The sequence below is a fragment of the Stegostoma tigrinum genome, chromosome 13 (assembly GCF_030684315.1).
Source record: "Stegostoma tigrinum isolate sSteTig4 chromosome 13, sSteTig4.hap1, whole genome shotgun sequence".
Taxonomy (NCBI): domain Eukaryota; kingdom Metazoa; phylum Chordata; class Chondrichthyes; order Orectolobiformes; family Stegostomatidae; genus Stegostoma; species Stegostoma tigrinum.
This window is the reverse complement of record NC_081366.1, coordinates 64,505,742-64,528,095: the sequence shown is the minus strand read 5'-3', so window position 1 is coordinate 64,528,095 and position 22,354 is coordinate 64,505,742. Positions and strand designations below refer to the sequence as shown.

The following is a 22,354-nucleotide window of genomic DNA, read 5'->3' as shown; positions in this document are numbered from 1 at the left end:
AGAAAATAAATGAGGTCTGGCTATCTTTTCTCAGAACACCGGCCTTTCATTTTGAATTGAAGGCCCTTTAAATTCAAGGTTTGATGACATTAATTACTGATTTGCCTGGTCTTTCTCTTACTATTTTTTACCTTCATGCTATCCGGCACTACGGGCTCCAGCCACTCACTACGTTTAAAATTAAGAAATAATGCTTACTGATTGTCTTAGTCTCTGGTCTGCAACACCAGTGATTCCACAGTCCATGAAGCTGTACTTCCTTACCTGAGTGCGTCTTGACTCACGCCATAAAATTTACGCATTATTTGTCAAGTTGCTGTAACTCAGTCTGGTAAATCTGATTTATTTCTTCATTCAGCTTAATGAAGAAGAGTACTGTAGGGGGTATATGCTCTCATAGTGAGAAACTAAGGCCATCAAAAGATCTTAAGTCTACATTTCGCCAATTCCAGCTCGGATCATCTCAGTAATGGATTTCCTTCTGCTAACTTAAAGAGCATTTTGTCTTAAAAGAAGAGCTTTTCCTGTGGGGAGGAAGATTTATGGTCAACCAGTGGCAGATCCCTAGCAATGCTCAACATGTCTGCTCAGCTGAGATCAGCCAGCAACTGGAGAATGGCAGACATACCTGTCCTGGGTAGAAGACATGGCACAGAACGATATCCAAAACTGACACCACAGACTCAGCGTAACAAAATATGGCAGCGTCCAGTAAAATAGAGGAACCAATCTGGGAATTATCCAGTTGACAGAGTCGGGGATATGCAGCTACTCCTCTCTCAAAATGTCATATAAATATATTTCCTGCCTCTGCTTTGTTCTCTCTTGTTTACGGACAAGTTTATATTCCAGATTCCAGGCTTAGTGAAGATGCTGACAAAACACACTACTAGGGCGGCACAGTGGCTCAGTGGTTAGCACTGCAGCCTCACAGCGCCAGGGACCCAGGTTCGATTCCAGCCTTGGGTGACTGTCTGTGTGGAGTTTGCACATTCTCCCCGTGTCTGACTGGGTTTCCTCCGGGTGCTCCGGTTTCCTCCCACAGTCCAAAGATGTGCAGGGTAGGTGGATCGGCCATACTAAATTGCCTGTAGTGTTCAGGTGTGTGTGGGTTATAGGGGGGATGGGTCTGGTGGGATGCTTCAAGGGGCGGTGTGGACTTGTTGGGCCGAAGAGCCTGTTTCCACACCATAGGGAATCTAATCTATGTGTTCCCACTCCACCAATTCAACTCCCACTTACCTTTGTATTTTGTTTTCTAGAACAGATTTTAACAGGATTTCTACTTTTTTTTGTTATTTCCTGAAAACACAAAGTTCTAGATTGGATACACAGTGCATATTGAGATCAATTACTCAAGCTGCAGTGGCAGTGGGATCATAGCCCAGAGAAAGGGAGTGGGGTCAAAGAATCTGCCATCACTCCAGCATGTGCTTGCTAGCCAATGAGAATTAAAGCAGAATGCAAGAGCATGTGCGTATGTAACAGAAACGGACAGAAATAGACTCAACTGCATTGCCACACAGCTGAGATCAGAGATAATGGGAACTGCAGATGCTGGAGAATCCAAGATAACAAAGTGTGAAGCTGGATGAACACAGCAGGCCAAGCAGCATCTCAGGAGCACAAAAGCTGATGTTTCGGGCCTAGACCCTTCTTCAGAGAGCTTTTTTTTAGAAAATGCCAAGTTTATTCAGTAATCCTTGGAGCTCCTTTGCGAGCAACAGAATATAAGACTAAGAATTGTGTATATATGCAGTAAATTACAAATGTGACTTTCGGCTAATATACATGTATAATACAAAGTTCTACCCGTGAATCTCAAGCCACCTCTTCTTCAGTGGTGGGAGGGGTTGTGGACAAGGAGTTCAGAACTTGAAGTGGAATCCATATCTGTCAAGTTTCCACATAATTGACACGGTGAAATGGAGTTACACTCCATTTGACAGGTTATTCTGCTCCACCGTGTTGCACACCCAGAAAGTCGGATTGCTATCATCTCCAGTAAAATAGAACTTCAAAAACAAAGAAAATGCTTTTTCAGCCAAATTTAGGCTTTGAACATCCTTTGAGTGGCCTGATAGTGCTACAACTGTCAGTGCCTTAGCAGAGTGGTTATGCTTGTTTCATCAAGACAGGACTATGTGCAGACAGAGTACAGATTCTATATCCAGTATCTTGAAAGTGCTATTTTGAAGCCTGAATGCTGGTAAAAATCCTACCCTGCTCCAAAAACCACATTGAAGAATAGTGATAACGAAGTGTGAAGCTGGATGAACACAGCAGGCCAAGCAGCATCTCAGGAGCACAAAAGCTGATGTTTCGGGCCTAGACCCTTCATCAGAGAGGGGGATGGGGAGTGGGTTCTGAAATAAATAGGGAGAGAGGGGGAGGTGGACCGAAGATGGAGAGAAAAGAAGATAGGTGGAGAGGAGTGTATAGGTGGGGAGGTAGGGAGGGGATAGGTCAGTCCAGGGAAGACGGACAGGTAAAGGAGGCGGGATGAGGTTAGTAGGTAGGAAATGGAGGTGCAGCTTGAGGTTGGAGGAGGGGATAGGTGAGAGGAAGAACAGGTTAGGGAGGCGGGGACAAGCTGGGCTGGTTTTGGGATGCAGTGCGGGGAGGGGGCGAGCTGGGCTGGTTTTGGGATGCAGTGGGGGAAGGGGAGATTTTAAAGCTTGTGAAGTCCACATTGATACCATCGGGCTGCAGGGTTCCCAAGCGAAATATGAGTTGCTGTTTCTGCAACCTTCGGGCCCAAGTGGAATATGAGTTGCTGTTCCTGCAACTTTTGCTATCTGATGAAGGGTCTAGGCCCGAAACATCAGCTTTTGTGCTCCTGAGATGCTGCTTGGCCTGCTGTGTTCATCCAGCTTCACACTTTGTTATTGCTGCCACACAGCTGAGTAGCCTGCCCAGGTATCAAAAAGGTAGCTACAACCATAATCAGGGTCTGGAATGCTCAGGAAAAGAGGGAATCAAAACTTACTTGCAAAAATGCACTAGATGAGAAACAGTCCTCAGACGGAGAAAACTGAGCAAGGTTGAGATTCTGCAATAAAACACATGAAAGCAGGGGACCACCATAGCTTGCTCATCCCAACTACCCTCCATCTAGTGTCACACAAAAACCTAAAAGATGTTTTCTCAAACAATAACAGCACATATAACCTCACTTTTCAGGGTTAACAGTTTAAAATGGCTGCAATATACTTATTATATGTAACTTCACTCTCAACATCTCTCAGTGGAATTTTACTTTTGTTGACATCACTAAATAATCCTAAATACACTACAACATTTGTAGTCATAGCTAATGTAAAGTAATAGGGAATCCAAAAGCTCACATCACAAGATGACATGTCAAACAGGTAGTTCTCCTATAATGCAATAGTTGCATTCTTGTATGACCTGGCACAACAGAAAACTGCATTATAGAAAATCGCATTATAGGGAAATTGCAATATTTGTACAGCAGAAATTTATGTTATTCAAAGATGCGTTTGCTATTCGTCAATCACATTGCAGCCAATTTGCGTAACAAGATACACGTTATAGCAGAGCTACCTATACTGCATGAGGCTAACACCAGTGCACAATAAAGCAGTTGATGCATTGGTTGCCAATTCACAACAGAAAGGAGCATCAAAACCAGAGTATCATTCAGTCTTTTTTAACTCATGCATGATAATGTGCTCCTGAAACATCAGTGTTTCTCAATGTCTGTCCCAGGTGTAATGTTTATTATGATTCTTTGTTTGAGGGACATTTTTGATGAAATTTGAATGGCTGATCAGCATTGTAAATACACAGTATGTCTTTGAAATTGGCACTTGAAGGAAGATTCTCACCAGAGAAACTAACTTCTGCTTGATGGCTGGCCCTGTCCTTACGTTAGGGCCAACCTTAGTCTGTCTTTCCCCTACTTTAGTTTGCGATGACCAGTTTATTGAAGCTAGCTTTGTAGTCCCATCAACTCTTCACAGGAATAGTTTATATCTGCTTAGGCATGAGGCTAGGAACATTAATTCTTCTGCCTTTAATGTTGTCCTGAACCCTATGTGTGGTAAGTGTTTGGTGGGGAAACTGAAGCAATCCCACTTGCTGTGAATAAAAAAAACTCTTCTGGTCTTGTTTAGGCTAGTTGGAAAGCCACGTGGGGATCTCTCCAAAAGCCACATATTACGAATTCTGGTTAACAATGTTAGAAAAGCATCCTGATTACGTGGCAGAAGCTTGATTATGTATTTCAAACTGCAGCTTGGTGAGTGGCCTACTCATTCGCTGTAGAAAAGCAGGTTTATATCAGAACAATGGGACAGCAGCAGGAATGGAGATGGTAATGTGCAGAGGTATTTCTAACTGCCTGGTTTCCATCCAAAGACACATTCTGGATAAAGTTTCCCAAACAGATAAATCCTTCTTTCTGTTTCCTTCAATGGGGATGACATGGATAAAGAGGATGTGGAGAGATTATTGTAACATCAGTGGGCAAGTTTCACAAGCTGATTTCACACACACTCTTAGAAGGCATCCCGGAGTATCAAAGGTTTTCATCTAAAATGTACCATGTTCAGCTGAGAGGAGGTTGGATGAGAATGAGGCAAAATGCATGATATCAAGTAACACTGGAAGAGAATAAGCACCCAAGAAACTCAAGGGTGTAGAATTGGGTCTGTAGTAGGCTGGATGATGTGCTTGGATTTATATTCATTTCATGCTTTTCTCAAAACAGTTGTAGGGTTGTTCATATTAGATCAGATAAATCACAACTAGCAACTGTCAAACAAAGCTTAATCAAAATTTGAAGGCTCAAATGTATCTTCAGGAGGAATTAATTTCATTTTACACAGAAGAAAGTTCTGAGGGAAAAAAGTCACTCACCTTCCTGGATTGCAATTTCCATATTCCTGCCACTGGGAGCACGCAGGAGCTCCTGATATGTCTGAGCAGACTGATCAAACAGCTGCACAAGAAGTGCACACGTTTTCTCGTACTCACAACGACTGACCGTACACAGCTGATCCAACTGTTGGAAGACCATTCCAGTGTCATCCAAAGGATCTTCTAAACAGTCTCTGCAGAATTTAGGGATAAATAATCTTGGAATGTCCAGCAGTAATGACTGCCTACATTTTTAAACTAAGTTTTAAATAAAAATAGCATCATATGTCAGGTGGCAAATATGGTTCCATAACTGTTTTACCAGTTCATTAGTCAACTAAATTAGCAATTAATTTCTCAAAATAGGCTAATTCAGTTGAAAAATGTGACTTTTTAAAGTCAATTTCTCCTAGCCTTTAGTGAGGGTTCACGTACAGATCCACAAATCGTACCACAAGTATTCTGCATAGGCTAAATTAACAAGTATGTAATGATCATTCACTCTTGGGAGAATCACACACCATTCTTCTCTGTCTTTCTCATATTGGCAAGACTCCAGCAAGAACAACATTAATGAATTCATTTATGAATCCTGAATATTGTTCAGATGACCCCCTCTCCATCAAAGCCAGAAACTTTAACATCAGGGGGACTACAATTAGCCTCAGAGGAGGGTAAAGTGTGTTTTCTTTCTTATAGTTTAATTTACAGTTCATCTTTGATCAAGGTATTCTGGTTCTTGTTTTTTTCTGACATTGGGAAGAGATTGTCCCTATTGACTCTGTCCAGACACTTCAAGATTTTGAACATCTCTATCAAATCTCTGCCTAGTGTTCGCTTCTGCAAGGAGACCGACCTCAGATTCTCCAATCTATCCATGTAGGTGAAGACCCTCATCTCTGTAACTGTTGTCATAAACATTGAATGGAAGCTTTTTAAATGTGTTTACATTCTTCCTAAAGTATAGTAGCCAGAATTAGACACAATACTCCAGCTGAAGCCAAAAAAAGTGCTTGAGACAGGCTTATTATAACTTTGCTATAATTTTCTCAGCCTTTATTTCAAAACCCCCAAGTTTCCAGATTCCTTTTGAACCATATAGCATTTATTTTAAACCAACCTGTTCAGACATGCTATGACACACTTCTGGGGCAGGTGAGACTTGAAACTAAACCTTCTGGCCAAGAGGTAGGAACAGTATCTGCAAAACAGCCTTCATGAACCACTGTGTAAACCCTCAGCCACCTCCAACAATTTATGAACATGCACCTACGAGTCTCTCTCTTCTTACAATCCCTCTAAAGCCATACCTGTTATTTCGTAATTCTGCTGATCAAACCATTTCACTTCACATTCCTCTACATTAAGTTTCATCTCTCCCAAGTCTGCCCATCCATCAATTCATGTCCAATTGAAGTCTGTCACTATTCTTTTCAATGTCCACAATATTTGCAAATTTTGAGACATCTGCAAATTTTGCAATTGTGCCTGTGCATTCAAGTCTAGATCATTAATATATGTTAAGGAAACCAGTGACTCTAGTACTGCCTGATAGAAAAGCCCACGGCATACCTTCCTGTAGTCTGTTTCTTATCACTACCTTCACCACTACTGTTTCTTGTCACTTGGCCAAATTCAAATCCATACTGCCGCTGTCCCTGTTGTTAATTTGCTGACAAGCCTATCATATGATACTTTATCAAACACCCTGTGGACAATCATTTCAAATGACTTATCCTCACTGACCTCTCTGTTACTTTATCAAACTTAATTTAAGTTGGTGAAACATAATTTACCTTTAATAAATTTAGACTGGCTTTCCTTTATTGATCAACACCTACCCACTTGGTTGTTGACTTTGTCATTAATTATCATTTCTAAAAGCTTTCCCACCAAAGTTGAAATGACTGGCCTATTGGGTTTATCGATACAAGTTTTGAATAAGGGTGCAGTATTTGCAATTCTTCAGTCCTCTGGCATCAGCCCCAAATCTAAGTAGGACTGCAGGTGTATTGCTAGAATTTCCATAATCTTTGTACCCTTTTAAAAAATGTTTCCATGGGAGGTGACCATTGTTGGCAATGTTGGTACAGATCTGTACCAGCATTGTTCCATATCTCTTAATGTTCTCACGAAGGTGGTGAGCCACCTTCCTGAATCATTGCAGTCCAAATAGTGTAAGCACACCCACGGTGTTAGACAATAGCTCCAAGAGTTTGACATAGTGGCAATGAAAGAACAGTGATACAGTACCAAGTCAGGATGACATGCGACTTGCAGAAGAACTTGCAGTTGATGGTGCTCCCATGCATCTGTTGCCCTTGTCTTTCTACATGGGTTGGATAGGTGCTGTTGATGGAGTTTTAGTGCATTGTTACTTTGTAGGTTGTAACTGGTACACACAGTGACCACTATGGTGGTGGTGGAAGTGAATGTTTGCAGTGGTGGATGTGGTACTCATCAAGCAGGCTGCACTATCCTGGCTGTTGTCAAGCTTCTCAAATATTTTTGAACTACACTGAATGACTTCAAATGCATTCATCTGATCCAACTTTGAGTACAAGCAAGCTTCCTAATACCTCCTCTTTATCAATCTTAGCCCATTCAATATTTCAAACACTTCATTTTACATTCCAACTCTGATAGCATCATCTTCCTTGGAAAAGACAGATACAAGCTATTCACTAGCACCTCAGTCTTGCCCTCTATGTACACAAAGGTCCACTTTCAGGTTCTTATTAGGCCACATCACCAATTTTACCAGCCTTTTTCTACATTAAATGCCTAAAGACGACTTTTAGAATAGCTTTTCAATATGCCAGTTTCTTCTAATACCCACTCTTTGTCTCTAATTTTCTTTTTCACTTTCCCTGTGAAGTTCTGACATTCAACCTACTGTTCAGGTGGATTATGAACCCACACTCTTTCACGTAGATACTTTTATTGTTATGTATTCCTCTGTTGCTTGCATCATCCAGGAAATTCATTGTTCCATCTTTTTTCAAACAAAGGGAGAATTCCTACCTTCTTTGCCAACCTTTGCAGTTTGTCAGCCTTCATAACCCATGCATCCTGATGATTTTTTGCAGTAAGTGGATGCAAACTTCAAATTATGACTATTTTAAGGTATTATGATTTAAGAATGATATGACCCTAATTACCAAAGGTTAAAAGCTAACATTATTACAAAATGAAGAAAAATCATTAATACTATGCAATTTCACACCTCAAGTCAGTCCAATGTACCCATCCCTTACACTATCACAATACTGACTGAGACTAGCTAACTTCACACTCAACAGAATGGAATTACACAGAAGGGCTACATATGTGGGGTAAAAAAAAATTAAATTGAAACATTAACTCTATTTCTCTCTCTACAGGTGCTGATGATTTCAAAGCTTTTCTGTTTTATTTCAGACTTCCCAAATGCACAGTAATTTCCTTTGTTTTGTGATCTGAATAGAACATGTACTCATACATTTAGCCATCTGACCATTTGATTATGCAATTGAGGACTGAAGCAATTCTTCATAGATCATAAATATATGATTTAATGTAAAAGAATGATTGTAAAGGACTTCATAAGAGTATTACAAAATAAAATATGATTTACAGCCACATTAAGAGCTGATACGGCAGGCCACCAAAGGCTGAAGAGGGTATGCCAAAATGGAAAGTGAGGTAAAACAGGAATGAGATATAAGTACAGAATTCCAGAACTTAGGGTCAAGGCAGCTGTATGTGCAATTTGTCCGACAATTGGAACAGAATGAAAACAGAAGTTGCTGGAAAAGCACAGCAGGTCTGACAGCATCTGTAAAGAAAAATCAGAGTTAACATTTCAGGTCCAGTGACCCTTCCTCAGAACTGGACCAGACCCGAAACTTTTACTCTGATTCTTTTCTTCACAGATGCTGCCAGACCTACTGAGCTTTTCCAGCAACTTCTGTTTTTGTTCCTGATTTATAGTATCCACAGTTCTTTCGGTTTTTAATTGGAATGGAATGTCTGGGCATCAAATCCAATCTGTGATGGGGATACCTTATGATTAGAGGCACTGACTCCAGCCTTGAAGTGATGTAAGCTTTTGTGACTTCGGGTGCATATGTCTCCATCAGATGTGGTTCAGTCGATTTAACAAAGGGGACTGATGCAACCATTCGCTGCCAAAGACTCAATAGATAGTGTACGCTGTTTGGAGCAAATTCCCAATGCTGTTTAAAAGGAGAAAGCAAAAAAATAGTGAAATTAAAAATTATGGGAATTCCTAAGCTATTTTATACGCTTTGCAATGTTTAAGTAAACTGTATTAAAATGGTCAGTGTTATTTCTGTGGTGCAGTTGGCTTGTGAAAAGTCAATGTACACGACTTTATTACAAGTAGTCTTCACCTATTCATTCAATAAAAATGCCACAAATGTACTAGTAAAATTCCATATCCATGACTCATTAACAAATACATATCTATTGTTGGTTTCTATGGGATCGTTCACAGACCTACTGGATATGTATCCTTCTTGATGTTAATTTGCACTCTCAGTCTTTAAACGGTGAATCGAGTGATATGATCACAACTGAGAACAGACAGAATTCCTGGGCCACACTTTTACTGTTGACAAAGGTACTAAATGTATTTACATTTCAATTGAGTAACTACTTTGAAAAATATGCTTTAAGGTCAGAGGTACTTTAAAACCCAGTAATTTTTGCATAGTGTTTAGCTTTATACCCAAAGCTTCAGTAAGATCATAAGAAATGGGAACACAGACTGACCATTTGGTCCCTTCTGCCTACCCCTCCATTTAATAAGATCACATCAAATAAGCCTTGTCATGCCATCACCCTCAAATCTCTCATCAATTAAATACCTCACTGCCTTGAATAAATTCAATAACCTAACATTCATGGTACTCTGCAGAAGAGAATTCGAAATGCTAATGACATCTATATAAAAAAAAACTCATTTCCATCTGCACTGGATGGTTCATTTTTCAACCGGGACTCCAATTTTGGTGGCCAGTGTTTGAGTTCTTATGGCACACTGCCGATGTTCTTCTCTCTGAGCTGGATCAAGCATCAAGTTCCACCAAGACTAGTGTGGCAACATGTCTGAACTGGTTGATTAAAAATATCTACACTTTGACCAGTTCCACAGGCAATCTGAAAAATGTTTGAAGGCAAATATTGCATTTTCTTTGAGGGTCCTGGAGTGCAGGAGTTCTGAATGAGGATTTCTACTCTCTTGCAGTCATGTCCTCTCACCCTGTAGCTTCCTTGGATGGTTGTCCCTCTCCTGGCCTCACCTTAAGACTTCAAAGAGGCAAACCGGATGTTTGTATCTACTGCTCAACTGTCAAATCTGAATGGAGCTAGGTCTACATACTCACAATGGTCTCATTGCTGCACAGACAAAAGGCTGGTCAGCACTCTGCTGCTCATTCTCCCAATAGTCAAATTACACAATACAATTTGTATACAGCAGAACTTTGATATTTGTAACTTTTGCTTGCCTTTTCCCTTCAGCATATCATTTGACTTATCAACTCTGCACATAACTTTAGCCTGTGTACAGTAATTTGGTGATTATATTTCTGGCTCATGAGGTAACAGTAGGAGCTACTATGCATTTTCTATTAACTGCTTTAACCATTATTTAAGATTGCCTGTTGGGCCTGCAATTACATTAAGGAGATATTTTTGTCTAAAGTTATTTCTGTTGGCTATGCAAAAAGTCAGGGAAACACCTCACAAGTTTTAAAGAAAATTACCTGCCCTCATTTGTCAAATACAGATAAATTCTTGGTTAGTTCAAACTTGTATTTTTATTGACAGCTGCTCATTCAAAGGCTGTATTTTCAAATGTTTATCCCACTTATCTCATGGTATAAAAAGACGAGAAGGGTTTTCTCCTGTCACTGAGTGGAGAAGTACCAGAGGATTGGAAAATTGCTAATGTGATAGCCAATTCAAAAAGGGAGGCAGACAAAAAAGTACAGGAATAGCAGAACATCTGGAAAATCATAATCTAATCAAACTGAGTCAGCATGGCTAATTTATTGCAGTTCTTCCAGGAAGTCTCAACCAGTGTGGACAGAGGGGAAGCAGTAGATATGTTGTATTTGGACTTCCAGATAATGCTTGATAAGATACTTTATAAAAGGTTAAGTCAGAAGATAACAGCCCATGGTGTTGGAGGTAGTATACTGACATAGGATTGCGAGTTGGCTCATGGGCAGGAAACAGCACGGCATTCTTTTTCAGATTGGCGACTTATAACCAGCAGAATTCACAAGAATCAGTGTTGGGACCACAACTGTTTACTACATGTATATTCATGACTTGGAAGAAGTAAACAAATATTATATTGTCAAATTTGCAGACTACACAAAAATAGGTATCAAGGCAGTTTGCAAGAGGGATACAAACAGTTTATGGCAAGATATTGATAGTCTAAGTAAATGGACAAAAAGTTGGCAAATGGAGTATAATGTGGGAAAATGTGAAGTTGTTCATTCTGGAAGGGAGAGCAAATGAACAGAATATTACTCAAATGGAGAGAAACTGTTGAAAGATGCAACACAAAGGGACTTGGGAGTACTTGTGCATGAAACACAGAAAGCTAGCACACAGGTTGCAGCAGTTAATCAAGAAAGTTAATGAAATTTTGACCCTTTTTTCACAGGAGTTGGAGTGTAAAAGTAGAGTATACATTGTCTTACTGCAACTGTACAAGATGTTGGTGAGACCACTTTGGGGCTACTGTGAGTAGCTTTCATCCTTTAATTTAAGGAAAACTATAACTGCATTCGAAGCAGTCCACAGAAGGGTCATGAGGGTAACATGGAGGGCTTAAAAGCAGCGATGTGCTTCTGAGGCTTTATAAAGCTCTAGTTAGGCCCCAGTTAGAATACTGTCTCCAATTTTGGGCCCCGCACCTCAGGAAGGGCATACTGGCACTGGAGCGTGTCCAGCGGAGATTCACACGGATGATCCTTGGAACGGTAGGCCTAACATACGATGAACGGCTGAGGATCCTGGGATTGTATGCTTTGAATTTAGAAGGTTGAGGGGAGATCTAATAGAAATATACAAGATAATGCATGGCTTAGAAAGGGTGGACGCCAGGAGGTTGTTTCCGTTAGGTGGTGAGACTAGGACGCGTGGGCACAGCCTTATAATTAGAGGGGGTAAATTTAGAACAGAAATGAGGAGGCATTTCTTCAGCCAGAGAGTGGTGGGCCTGTGGAATTCGTTGCCACGGAGCGCAGTGGAGACCGGGACATTAAATGTCTTCAAGGCAGAGATTGATAAATTCTTGATCTCACAAGGAATTAAGGGCTACGAGGACAGTGTGGGTAAGTGGAGTTGAAAAGCCCATCAGCCATGATTAAATGGCGGAGTGGACTTGATGGGCTGAATGGCCTTACTTCCACTCCTGTGCCCTATGGTCTTATGTTAAACTGACCAGAACTCTACTCACTGGAGTTTGGAAGAATGAGATATGATCATATAGAAATATACAGAATTCTTAAGGGGCTTGACGGATTAAATACTGAGAGGATGTTTCCCCTCAAGAGAGAATCTAGGACCAGCGGGCATCATAGAACATAGAACACTACAGCGCTGTTCAGGCCCTTCAGCCCTTGATGTTGTGCCGACCTGTGAAACCAAACTGAAGCCCATCTCACTGACACTATTCCACTATTATCCCTCTGTTTATCCAATGACCATTTAAATGCCCTTAAACTTGGCAAGTCTCCTACTGTCGCAGGCAGGGCATTCCACGCCCTTCTTATTCTCTGAGTAAAGAATCTACCGCTGACATGCGTCCTATATCTATCACCCCTCAATTTAAAGCTATGTCCCCTTGTGCTAGCCATTTCCCTCTGAGCAAAAGGCTCTCACTGTCTACCCTATCTAATCCTCTGATCATCTTGTATGTCTCAATTAGGTCACCGTCACTGAATAAAGGTGGTTTAAGACTGGGGAAGGGGAGGAATTCCTTCTCTCGGAGGGTTGAGTTTCTTTGCAACAGGGAGCTGTAAGGGCAGAGTCCTTGCATATATATGAGGCTAAGAGAGATTCTTGATCAGTAGCAGAATCAAGTTTTATAGAGAAAGGGCAAGGGTGGGCATAAGGAGTCATGATCCTACTGAAGAGTGGAGAAGGCTCAAGAAGCCAAAAGGCCTAATCCTGTTCCTATTTCTTATAGTTTTATGGTCTAGGTCGCCCATACCCACTAATTTCAGTAGTGCAATTGAATTAAGGCCTGTTATTGGCCATGTGTTCGAACAGACACAAAGTCCAGCTATTTTTCTCACCCCCATAATCCAGGCATCAGTTTTAAAAATCCATTCCCAGGATATGGATATCTCTGGCAAAAGAAAAATCGGGTCCTTCCCTAGTGGCCCTTAGGAATCTGCCCTCCGCTGCATCTGCTCCAAGGATGAGGCATTCCACTCTCGTATATCCCAGATGTCCTCATTCTTGAAGAACCACAATGATGCCACCCGAAGGTTGCAGGAACAGCAACTCATATTCCACTTGGGAACCCTGCAGCCCAATAGAATCAATGTGGATTTCACAAGCTTCAAAATCTCCCCTCCCCTCACTGCATCCCAAAACCAGCCCAGCTTGTCCCGCCTCCCTAACTTGTTCTTCCTCTCACCTATCTCCTCCTCCCACCTCAAGGCACACCTCCATTTCCTACCTACTAACCTCATCCCGCTCCCTTGACTACCTACAGTAACCTCTACTGGCTCCATCCCTGCCACTTTAACTTGCCTGTCTCCTCTCCACCTATCTTCTCCTCTATTCATCTTTGATCTGCCTCCCCCTTTCTCCCTATTTATTTCAGAACCCTCTCCCCCTCCCCCTTTTCTGATGAAGGGTCTCGGCCCGAAACTTCAGCTTTTGTGCTCCTAAGATGCTGCTTGACCTGCTGTGTTCATCTCGCTCCACACTTTGTTTTCTAGAAGAAACTAATGAATCACTTTATGACAAACTTGTGCCAGCTGAAAATCCTAGCAGAGCAAAGGTAAAACTGGAGTAACATTTTGGCATAGAGCATTCTGCTTCAGAAGAATTTTTGGAATCATAGAGGATGTTTCCTCTGTTGGGGTATGGCATTGGCAAAACTGTGAATATAGCCAGAGACGCAATCTAGTTAGCACTTCTTACCTGCAGACTGGTGACTGTGAAATTAGCAATCAATCTAATGATTTCGGGGTAACCCTCTACCATCACTATTTCACCTAGCTGATAATTGGTCTTTAAACGAGCCAGAAATCTACAGAATTCATGATAATTGTTTGCATCAGATAAACCCTGTTGTGAGAAAAAGACAGTATAAAGTTAACAATGATATTTAACACAGGGATTTAATCAATGTTGATGACAAAATACTATAACTACAAGAATCTGGAACATTTTTTGGAAGAAGTATCAATAATGTGTCAACTTTGAAAAACAGTCCAGATTGGCAGGGAATTCCAGATTATTAACAATCATGCAATAAAATAAATCTTCTTCACATTCCCTCCTTTATTTTTGGTCCAAGACCTTAAATGTGTCCCTTGGACCTTGTTCTATCAGCTAAAGGGAACAGTTTTACTTTTTGTCTCTTTCCTAAACTTGCCATAATCGTGTAAGCCTCCATATCACACCATTGGAAACACATGAATGCACTGACTAGAATGCAGAAACAATTTACAAGAATTGTTCCAGGATAAACTTCAGCCCTGAGGACAGATTGAAGGAGTTAGGACTGTTCTTCTTTGAGAGAAGGTGGCTGAGAAGAGCTTTAATAGAGGTTTCCAAAAATCATGAGCATGCTGGATAAAGTAGATAGGGAGTAGATGTTGCTATTTATAAATTAAAATAAAAACAAGAGTGCACAGAACGATGTTCAAACAAAGCAAAGGTGATGCAAGAAAAAGACAATTTTCTACATAATAATTAGTTAGGATATGGAATGCATTGCCTGATAATGGTGGAAGCAAGTTCAACTGAATTATTCAAGAGGGCATTGAATGATTATTTAGATAGAAATAGTATTCAGGGGTATGATGGAAAGGAAGGAGATTGGCACTTCATAAAAGAACCGAGTAAGCAGAATGGGCCATAAAGCTCCCAAATGAAGCAGTACAAGTTCCACAGTGGAAAGCTATTTAAACAGAATGTCACAAATATGAACAGAAAACACTTCATTATTGTATTTCATAAAAGCAAGTCCAGTATAATTCTTCTTCAGAAGATTCTGTTCTGAAGAAAATTCACATGTGACTCAAAATGTTAACTATTTCTCTCTCCACAGAAGCTGCCAGATCTGCTAAGCAGCTACAACATTCTCTGTGTTTGCTGCAGTACAGTACCACCCCCGGTTGTATTCAAATTCTCAAGGTGAGTTTGAACCCACTAACTTCTGACTGCTGAGACAAGTTACACAAATTCCAAACTAAGAACTAGCAGAAACTAATAACTTTGCCCTCTTCTCTATTTCAAGTTGGCTTTAAAGCATTCTTTTTCCCTTTTACTCTCTCAGTTCAATTGGAAACCCTTTCCCGTCCTTATTTAATGTTGACTTTGTTCCTTTACACTCCTTCCTAACTAAAAATGGCACTTCTCTCCACCCGAAGGTGTTTTTTCAGCATTCTTTCAATTCTCCTTCATTGCCATATAATCCCCCTACACGTTTATGTCCTGTCTTTGCCATTCATTTATCCCCTTTTCTCATCCTTCAATGTCATTCATTTCCCTCCAATTAGCAGTGCAGGGTAGGAACAACAAAAGGAGAGGGAATCCTTGCTACTTTCAACTAAACACAACAAAGAAAAGGATATGACCACAAAGTTAGATTTTGCACAATTGTGGTGTAATTTGTAATTATGATGATGTCCACTCATTCACCTGCTTTTCTAAACGTACTTCCCCGTCAGCAACTAACAATGCATTTCCTGGGAACACAAAATAAAACCAAGTTGAGAGAAAAAAAATCTTAGGTTAATTTAGGGAAATGCTGGAGAAATTCCTGTCAGCCCCAAAAATGATCAGACAGGACCATTGTGACCAGGAGTACACAGTATCCATTAACCATTCCAGCAAAGCCCCATACAAGCTGGAGAGTGGTCTAATGCTTCGTTTTTTTCATATAACCAGATTGAAGGAATTAGGACTGTTCCTTTGCTTTGTTGCATGATGCTTTCAACTGTTTTCCTCCCTTGCCCTCTTTTTGAATTTAGTGTTTTGTAATAAGAAGGGACTAGTTAATAGCTTTGCTGTCAAAGACATTTGAGAAATAGTGACCATAGTATAATAGAATGCTATGCAAACTTTGAATGTGATTCATTCAGAAACTGGAGTCTTTTAAATATGAGCAAAGAAAGCTATGAAGGTATAAAGAGCAAGTTGGAATGGTATACTGGGCAAATATACAATGAGAAGTGATGGTAGACAGGAAATAGTTAGGTTATAAATAAATGCTGCAAGGTTTGGAATTGGTAGATATCCCTCTATAGCACAAACACATGAAAGGGAATGGTGAATCAACCATGGTCAATAAAAGAAGTTAAAGACTGCATTAGAACAAAGGGGGTGGCACATAAGAATGCCAGAAACAGTGGTAAGCCTAAGGGCTGTCAGTAATTCAGGACCCAACAAAGGAGGACCAAGAAACTAATAAAAAAAAGTACAGCAAATATGAAGACAAGTTAGTAAGGTACATATTGGAACACTGTAAAGCCTTCTATCTAAAAGTGAAAGCAAAAAGATTATTAAGGATAAATGTAGGCTCATTATCACTGGAGATAGGAAAATTTATATCGGAGAACAGGGAAATGGCAGAAAAACTAAACAGTTACTTTGCGTCCATCTCCACAGAAGGTGGTACAGAAATGTTAGATGAGCAAAGGACTTGTGCAGCTGAAGAGCCAAAGGAAATCAGTCTTTCTATGAAATTGGTATTTGAAAAACCAGTGGTTGATGGCTCTATAACTAGATTTTCTGAAGAATGCTAATCTCAAACAGACTGGGTGGGTAGATAGAGTCACGGCTGATCAGAGGCAGTGTTTGGGGAAGAATGAGGAAAGGGGGGCAGCAAGTTTGGAGTGGAGGAAAAGCGTAGGAGGGCTGCACCAGGTCCAGGGTGGAGATAGAGGAGCTCATTTGGTGAGCAGTTGGGCAAGGAACAGCTAGGGCTGATCGGGTCCAGAGATCGTGAAGGAGGTCCAGAAAGGGGGAGTGGAGAGAGTAGGCAGGTCCTGGGAGTGGTGTTGGGAGGTATGGTGAACTCAGATCACATCCAGAGCAGGGGAAGGGAACAGCCAGTGTAGGGTAGAGTAAGGTGGGTGGGTGGAGGGTCTGGAGCAGGTTAAGAGGGAACAGCAGGCCCACAATGGGGACAAATGGTGCTCAGCCTGGAGCAGTGGAAGATGGATAGATTAGGCCTGGAGCAAGGGGAAGAGAGGACAGCTAGTGTGGAGCTGGGTAAGGGGACAGCGGGTCTGAAGCAGGGAGCATGGATCGGTTCCCAAGTTTCCCATAGTCAGGTCACGGTCGTTAGGGGGAGGATTGTAAGTGGTTTGGAGGAGATGCAGTTAGTGGGGAGTGAGGTATGTGTGGTCAACTGAATGGTTACTCAGGGATTAGACTCTGTATTTAATAATTTAACTTTTCCTGAGTAAATGTTTACTTAATCTAAACAGACCTCTGAAATGTCCAAATTAAATGGAGACTTTCAGAAGGCTTCAACCACACAGGAATTGCACAGCGTAGTCATCAATTTCCCGGGCAATTCCTTCAATCTATTACAACAGGAATTCTGCAGGGTTCCCAATGAGCAACTCTCTTCACTACTGGAATAACAACTATCTAGCTATTAGAAAATCCAGGCCATAAATGAGGGATAAGGGCCAGATCACCTAAAACTGAGCTGATATTTCTTCATGCAAAACAGTGGTGAATATTTGGAATTTCATGCCCTAGATGGCTCTTTAAACTTCATTCATGAGGTGTGGTGTCACTGACTATGCCAGTATTTATTGCCCATCCATAGTTGCCCTTGAGAAGCTGGCAGTGAGTTTCTTGTAACCACTATGGTTGATTTTCATAGAATCCCTACAGTGTGGAAGCAGGCCCTTTGGCCCAACTGACCCTCAGAGTATCCCACCCAGACCCATCCCCCTATAACCCACCTCACCTACACATCCTTAAACATTATGGGTAAATTCAGCATAGTCAATCCACCTAGCCCGCACATCTTTGGACTGTGGGAGGAAACCACAGCACCCAGAAGAAACCCATGAAGACACAGGGAGAATGTGCAAACTCCACACAGACAGTTGCCCAAGAGTGGAATTGAATCCGGGTCCCTGGTGCTGTGAGGCAGCAGTGCTAACCACCAAGGCACCGTGCTGCTCCAGGTAGGTCGGCCCACTAAGCTTAAACGTCAGTCATGAAGTCGGTTCCATACAGAAATTGTATCAGAGATAATGGGAACTGCAGATGCTGGAGAATGCCAGGTAACAAAGTGTGGAGCTGGATGATCCACACTTTGTTATTCCAGAAGGAAATTGATAGGTCTTGGACAATACAATACCGACAATACTAAGGAACAGAGAGATAGAATCCCTACAGTGTGGACTGCAGGCCACTTGGCCCATAAGGTCCACACTAACCCTCCCAAGAGCATTCTAGCCAGACCCACCCCCTACCCTATGCCTGTATGTCCCACCCTAGACACTATTGGCAATTTAGCATAGCCAATCCATCAACATCTTTGGACTGTGGGAGGAAACCGGAGGACCCAGATGAAACCCATGCAGAGATGGGGAGAGTGTGCAAAGTCCACACAGACAGCTCAACACTGGAATCAAACTGGGTCCCTGGCAGTGTGAGACAGCATGCTAGCCACTGAGCCACTGATGGTGCAGGACAATGGCACTGAGGTGATGATCAACCATGATCTAGAATGCCAAGTGAGGCTTGATAGGCATAATGGCCTAACTTTATTCTTGTGTTCCTCTAACACTTCCCTAACTTTCTCTTCTGTTCCACTTGCCCCAGACCACTTTTAAACAATTAACCAAATTTTCGTCTCTCTCTTCAGCTCCAGAAAAGTCTTATCAGACTTGAAACATTAACTCTGTTTCTCTCTCCACAGATGCAAAAGGACTTGCTGAGTTTGTCCAGTAGTTTTTCTGTTTAATCTACTAACCATATACTTCTACATGTGGTTATGTCTGCCACGTTCAGGAACTTGTTCCCTTCTAAATGTCTGTGGAAAATCTGAATTCAAAAATGATCTGACAACGCATTCCAAAGATGAACTATGAAAAAAACACAAACATCTAAATTTGCGCATTACATTCTGCACAGCATCTTCTGCCGTTCCTAAGCCATTTGCTCAAATGGCCAATCTATAATGACTCAATTTAATCCTTTTATAACCTTATGACTTCAATCAAGTCACCTCAAAGGCAGTCTCTCTAGTACAAAATACCCTAATGCCCTTATAATATTAGGGTAGCTCATCAGATATGAGTCTAGTTGACCCATCACTGAGCCACATCATCTATGTGACGCAACATGTATACAAACTAAAACATTTCATGTGAAACTAAACATCAGAAAAGAGATAGGGTGGATTTTCAATCACCCGTGGGGATGAGGTCAGGTGCAGACATATGGCAAAGATCACGCAATTAGATAGGGCGTTAACCTTCTAATGCATATGATCAGTTGGAATGTTTAAAGAAGGTGATGGAGTGCTGCTGGTGCCTTGCATGCCTCCAATTAACTACCATTAAGCTCAATGAAAAGATCTTTACTGAATGGGGAGAGAGATACAGTGATCAAATTTGAAGGTTAAAGATGGAGCAGTGAATGATCTGGGGCACGTCAATGTACAGCTGTCAGCGTAGCAGGGAGCAATCATTTTTTTCTCACTGCTGACAAAAAGTCATGTATTGAAAAGGAACAGTAGCGGAATCTTAGACAGAATATGGGGAGAACTAGCCACTTGGATACAAAACTGGCTTGAAGGTAGAAGACAGAGCAGTGGTGGTGGAGGGTTGCTTTTCGAAGCCTGTGACCAGTGGTATGCCACAGTGATCAGTGCTGGGTCCACTGCTTTTGCAAATTATATAAATAATTTGTATGTGAACACAGGAGATACGCTAGTATGTTTGCAGACGACTCCAAAACTGGGAGTATAGTGGACAGTGAAAAAGATGGACCAATGGGCCTAGGAGTTGAAGATGGAGCTAGTTTAGGTAAATGTGAGGTGATGCATTTTGGAAAGGCTTGTGTCAGGTCACATTCTTTGCGGGGAGGGCTGTAAGTGGTTTGGGGGAGATGCAGTTAGTGGGGAGTGAGTCTGAGTCAACCGATTGGTTACTCAGGGAACAGACTCTGTATTTAACAAACTAACTTTTCCTGAGTTAGTGTTTACTTAATTTAAACAGAACTCTAAAATCTCCAAATTAAATGGAGACTTTCATAAGGTTTCAACCACACAGGAATTGTATAGTCATCAATTTCCCGGGCAATTCTTTATTCTTTCAATGTTTTATGATAGGAATTCTGCAGGGTTCCCAATGAACAATTCTCATCTCTTTTGGAATAACGACTATCTAGTTATTAAAAAATTCAGACCATAATCGCAGGATAAGGGCCAAAGCACTTAAAACTGAGCCAAGGCAATATTTCTTCACTCAGAAGAGTGGTCAATCTTTGGAATTTTCTGCCCTCAAGGGCTTTTTAAAACTCATTCGTGAGATGTAGGTGTCACTGTCTACACTCAATGGTAATGTCCTGGGAGTGTTGCTGAACAGAGAGACCTTTGAGAACAGGATCATAGTTCCTTGAAAGTAGAGTCACAGGTAGATAGGATAGTGAAGATGGCATTTGGTATGCTTGCCCTTATTCGTCAGTCCATTGAGTATAGGAGTTGGAAGGTCACGTTGTGGCTGTACGGAACACTGGTTCGGCCACCTTTGGAATATTGTGTGTAATTCTGGTCTCCCTAATACTGGAACGATGCTGTGAAACTTGAAATGATTCAGAAAAGATTTACAAGGATGTTGCCAGGGTTGGAGGCTTGAGCTATAGGGAGAGGCTGAATAGGCTGGGGCTATTTTCCCTCGAGTGACAGAGGTTGAGGGTGACCTTATAGAAATTTATAAATTCATGAGGAGCACAGATGGAGTAATAGACAAAGCCTTTTCCACAGGTTGGGGAAGTCCAAAACTAGACAGTATAGGTTTAAGGTGAGAGGGGAAAAATTTAAAAGGGGAAACATTTTCACACAGAGGGTGATGTGTGTATGGAATGAGCTGCCAGAGGAAGTATTGGAGGCTGGCACAATTACAACATTTAAAAGGCATCTGGATGGGTTTATGAATAGGAAGGGTTTTAGAGGGATATGAGCCAAATGCTGGCAAATGGGACTAAATTAACTTAGAATATCTGGTCAGCATGGCCAAGTTGGACCAAAAGGTCTTTTCTGTGCTGTACATCCTTATGACTCTATAACAGTGGTAATTTCCCTACATTTGAGCCAGGAGGGACACTGGACAAGGAGTAGGTCATTCAGCCCCTCGAACCTCCTCCACCATTCAAGAAAAGCATCGTGGGGCAGCACAGTGGCTCAGTGGTTAGCACTGCAGCCTCACAGCGCCAGGGAACCGGGTTCGATTCCAGCCTCGGGCAATTGTCTGTGTGGAGTTTGCACATTCTCCCTGTGTCTAAGTGGGTTTCCTCTGGGTGCTCCAGTTTCCTCCCACAGTCCAAAGATGTGCAGGCTAGGTGGATTGACCATGCTAAATTGCCTGTCGCGTTCAGGCATGTGTGGGTTATAGGGGATGGGTCTGGGTGGAGTGCTCCAAAAGGGCGGTGTGGACTTGTTGGGCCGAACAGCCTGTTTCCACACTGTAGGGAATCTAATCTAATCTAACTCCATTAACCTGCCTTGGGCCTAGATATCAATATCATATTAATAAAAATTTCTTTTTCTTAGATTTAAAGTTAACAATCAAATTAGTATTGATTGCCTTTGGAGACCCAGGTTCAAGTCCCATCTACTCAGAAGTGTGCATCACCTCTCTGAACATTGTAATAAAACAATGAACTGCAGACATCAGAGATCTGAAGCAAAACAGAAATTGCTTGTCCAACTGATGAAAAATCAACGGACTTGAAGCATTAATACTGCTTTCTTCTCACAGCTTCTGCCAGTCTTGTTGATTTTGATCAGCAAGATCTGTTTTTGTTGCCATTTCTGAATTGATCAATTCAAATATTTTTTAAAAATTAATAGATGAGGTGCTCAAGCAGTGGGAAGTTGGAATCAATTCAGTAAAGCAACTTTAGTACTAAGTGAGCATTTGAGCAGTTGCTTGAACTATGAAGCAGTTAAACCCTTCCTCTTCTGCTTATGCCACCCCTTCAAGAAACGGCAATCCTAGCAACA

At 41.4% G+C, this 22,354-nt stretch overlaps 1 protein-coding gene across 1 annotated transcript in view; it reads right to left on the bottom strand.

Annotated features, from left to right (window-relative positions):
- Positions 1-22,354, bottom strand: part of LOC125458092 (ran-binding protein 17-like) — a 1,334,110-nt gene that overhangs the window by 1,102,572 nt on the left and 209,184 nt on the right. Inside the window, exons 10-12 of the mRNA XM_059650767.1 lie at positions 14,068-14,214; positions 8,929-9,101; positions 4,885-5,078 (exon numbers count right to left, since the gene is read on the bottom strand). Of these exons, the coding sequence (XP_059506750.1) occupies positions 4,885-5,078; positions 8,929-9,101; positions 14,068-14,214 (514 nt within the window). The remainder of the gene's footprint in view (positions 1-4,884; positions 5,079-8,928; positions 9,102-14,067; positions 14,215-22,354) is intronic.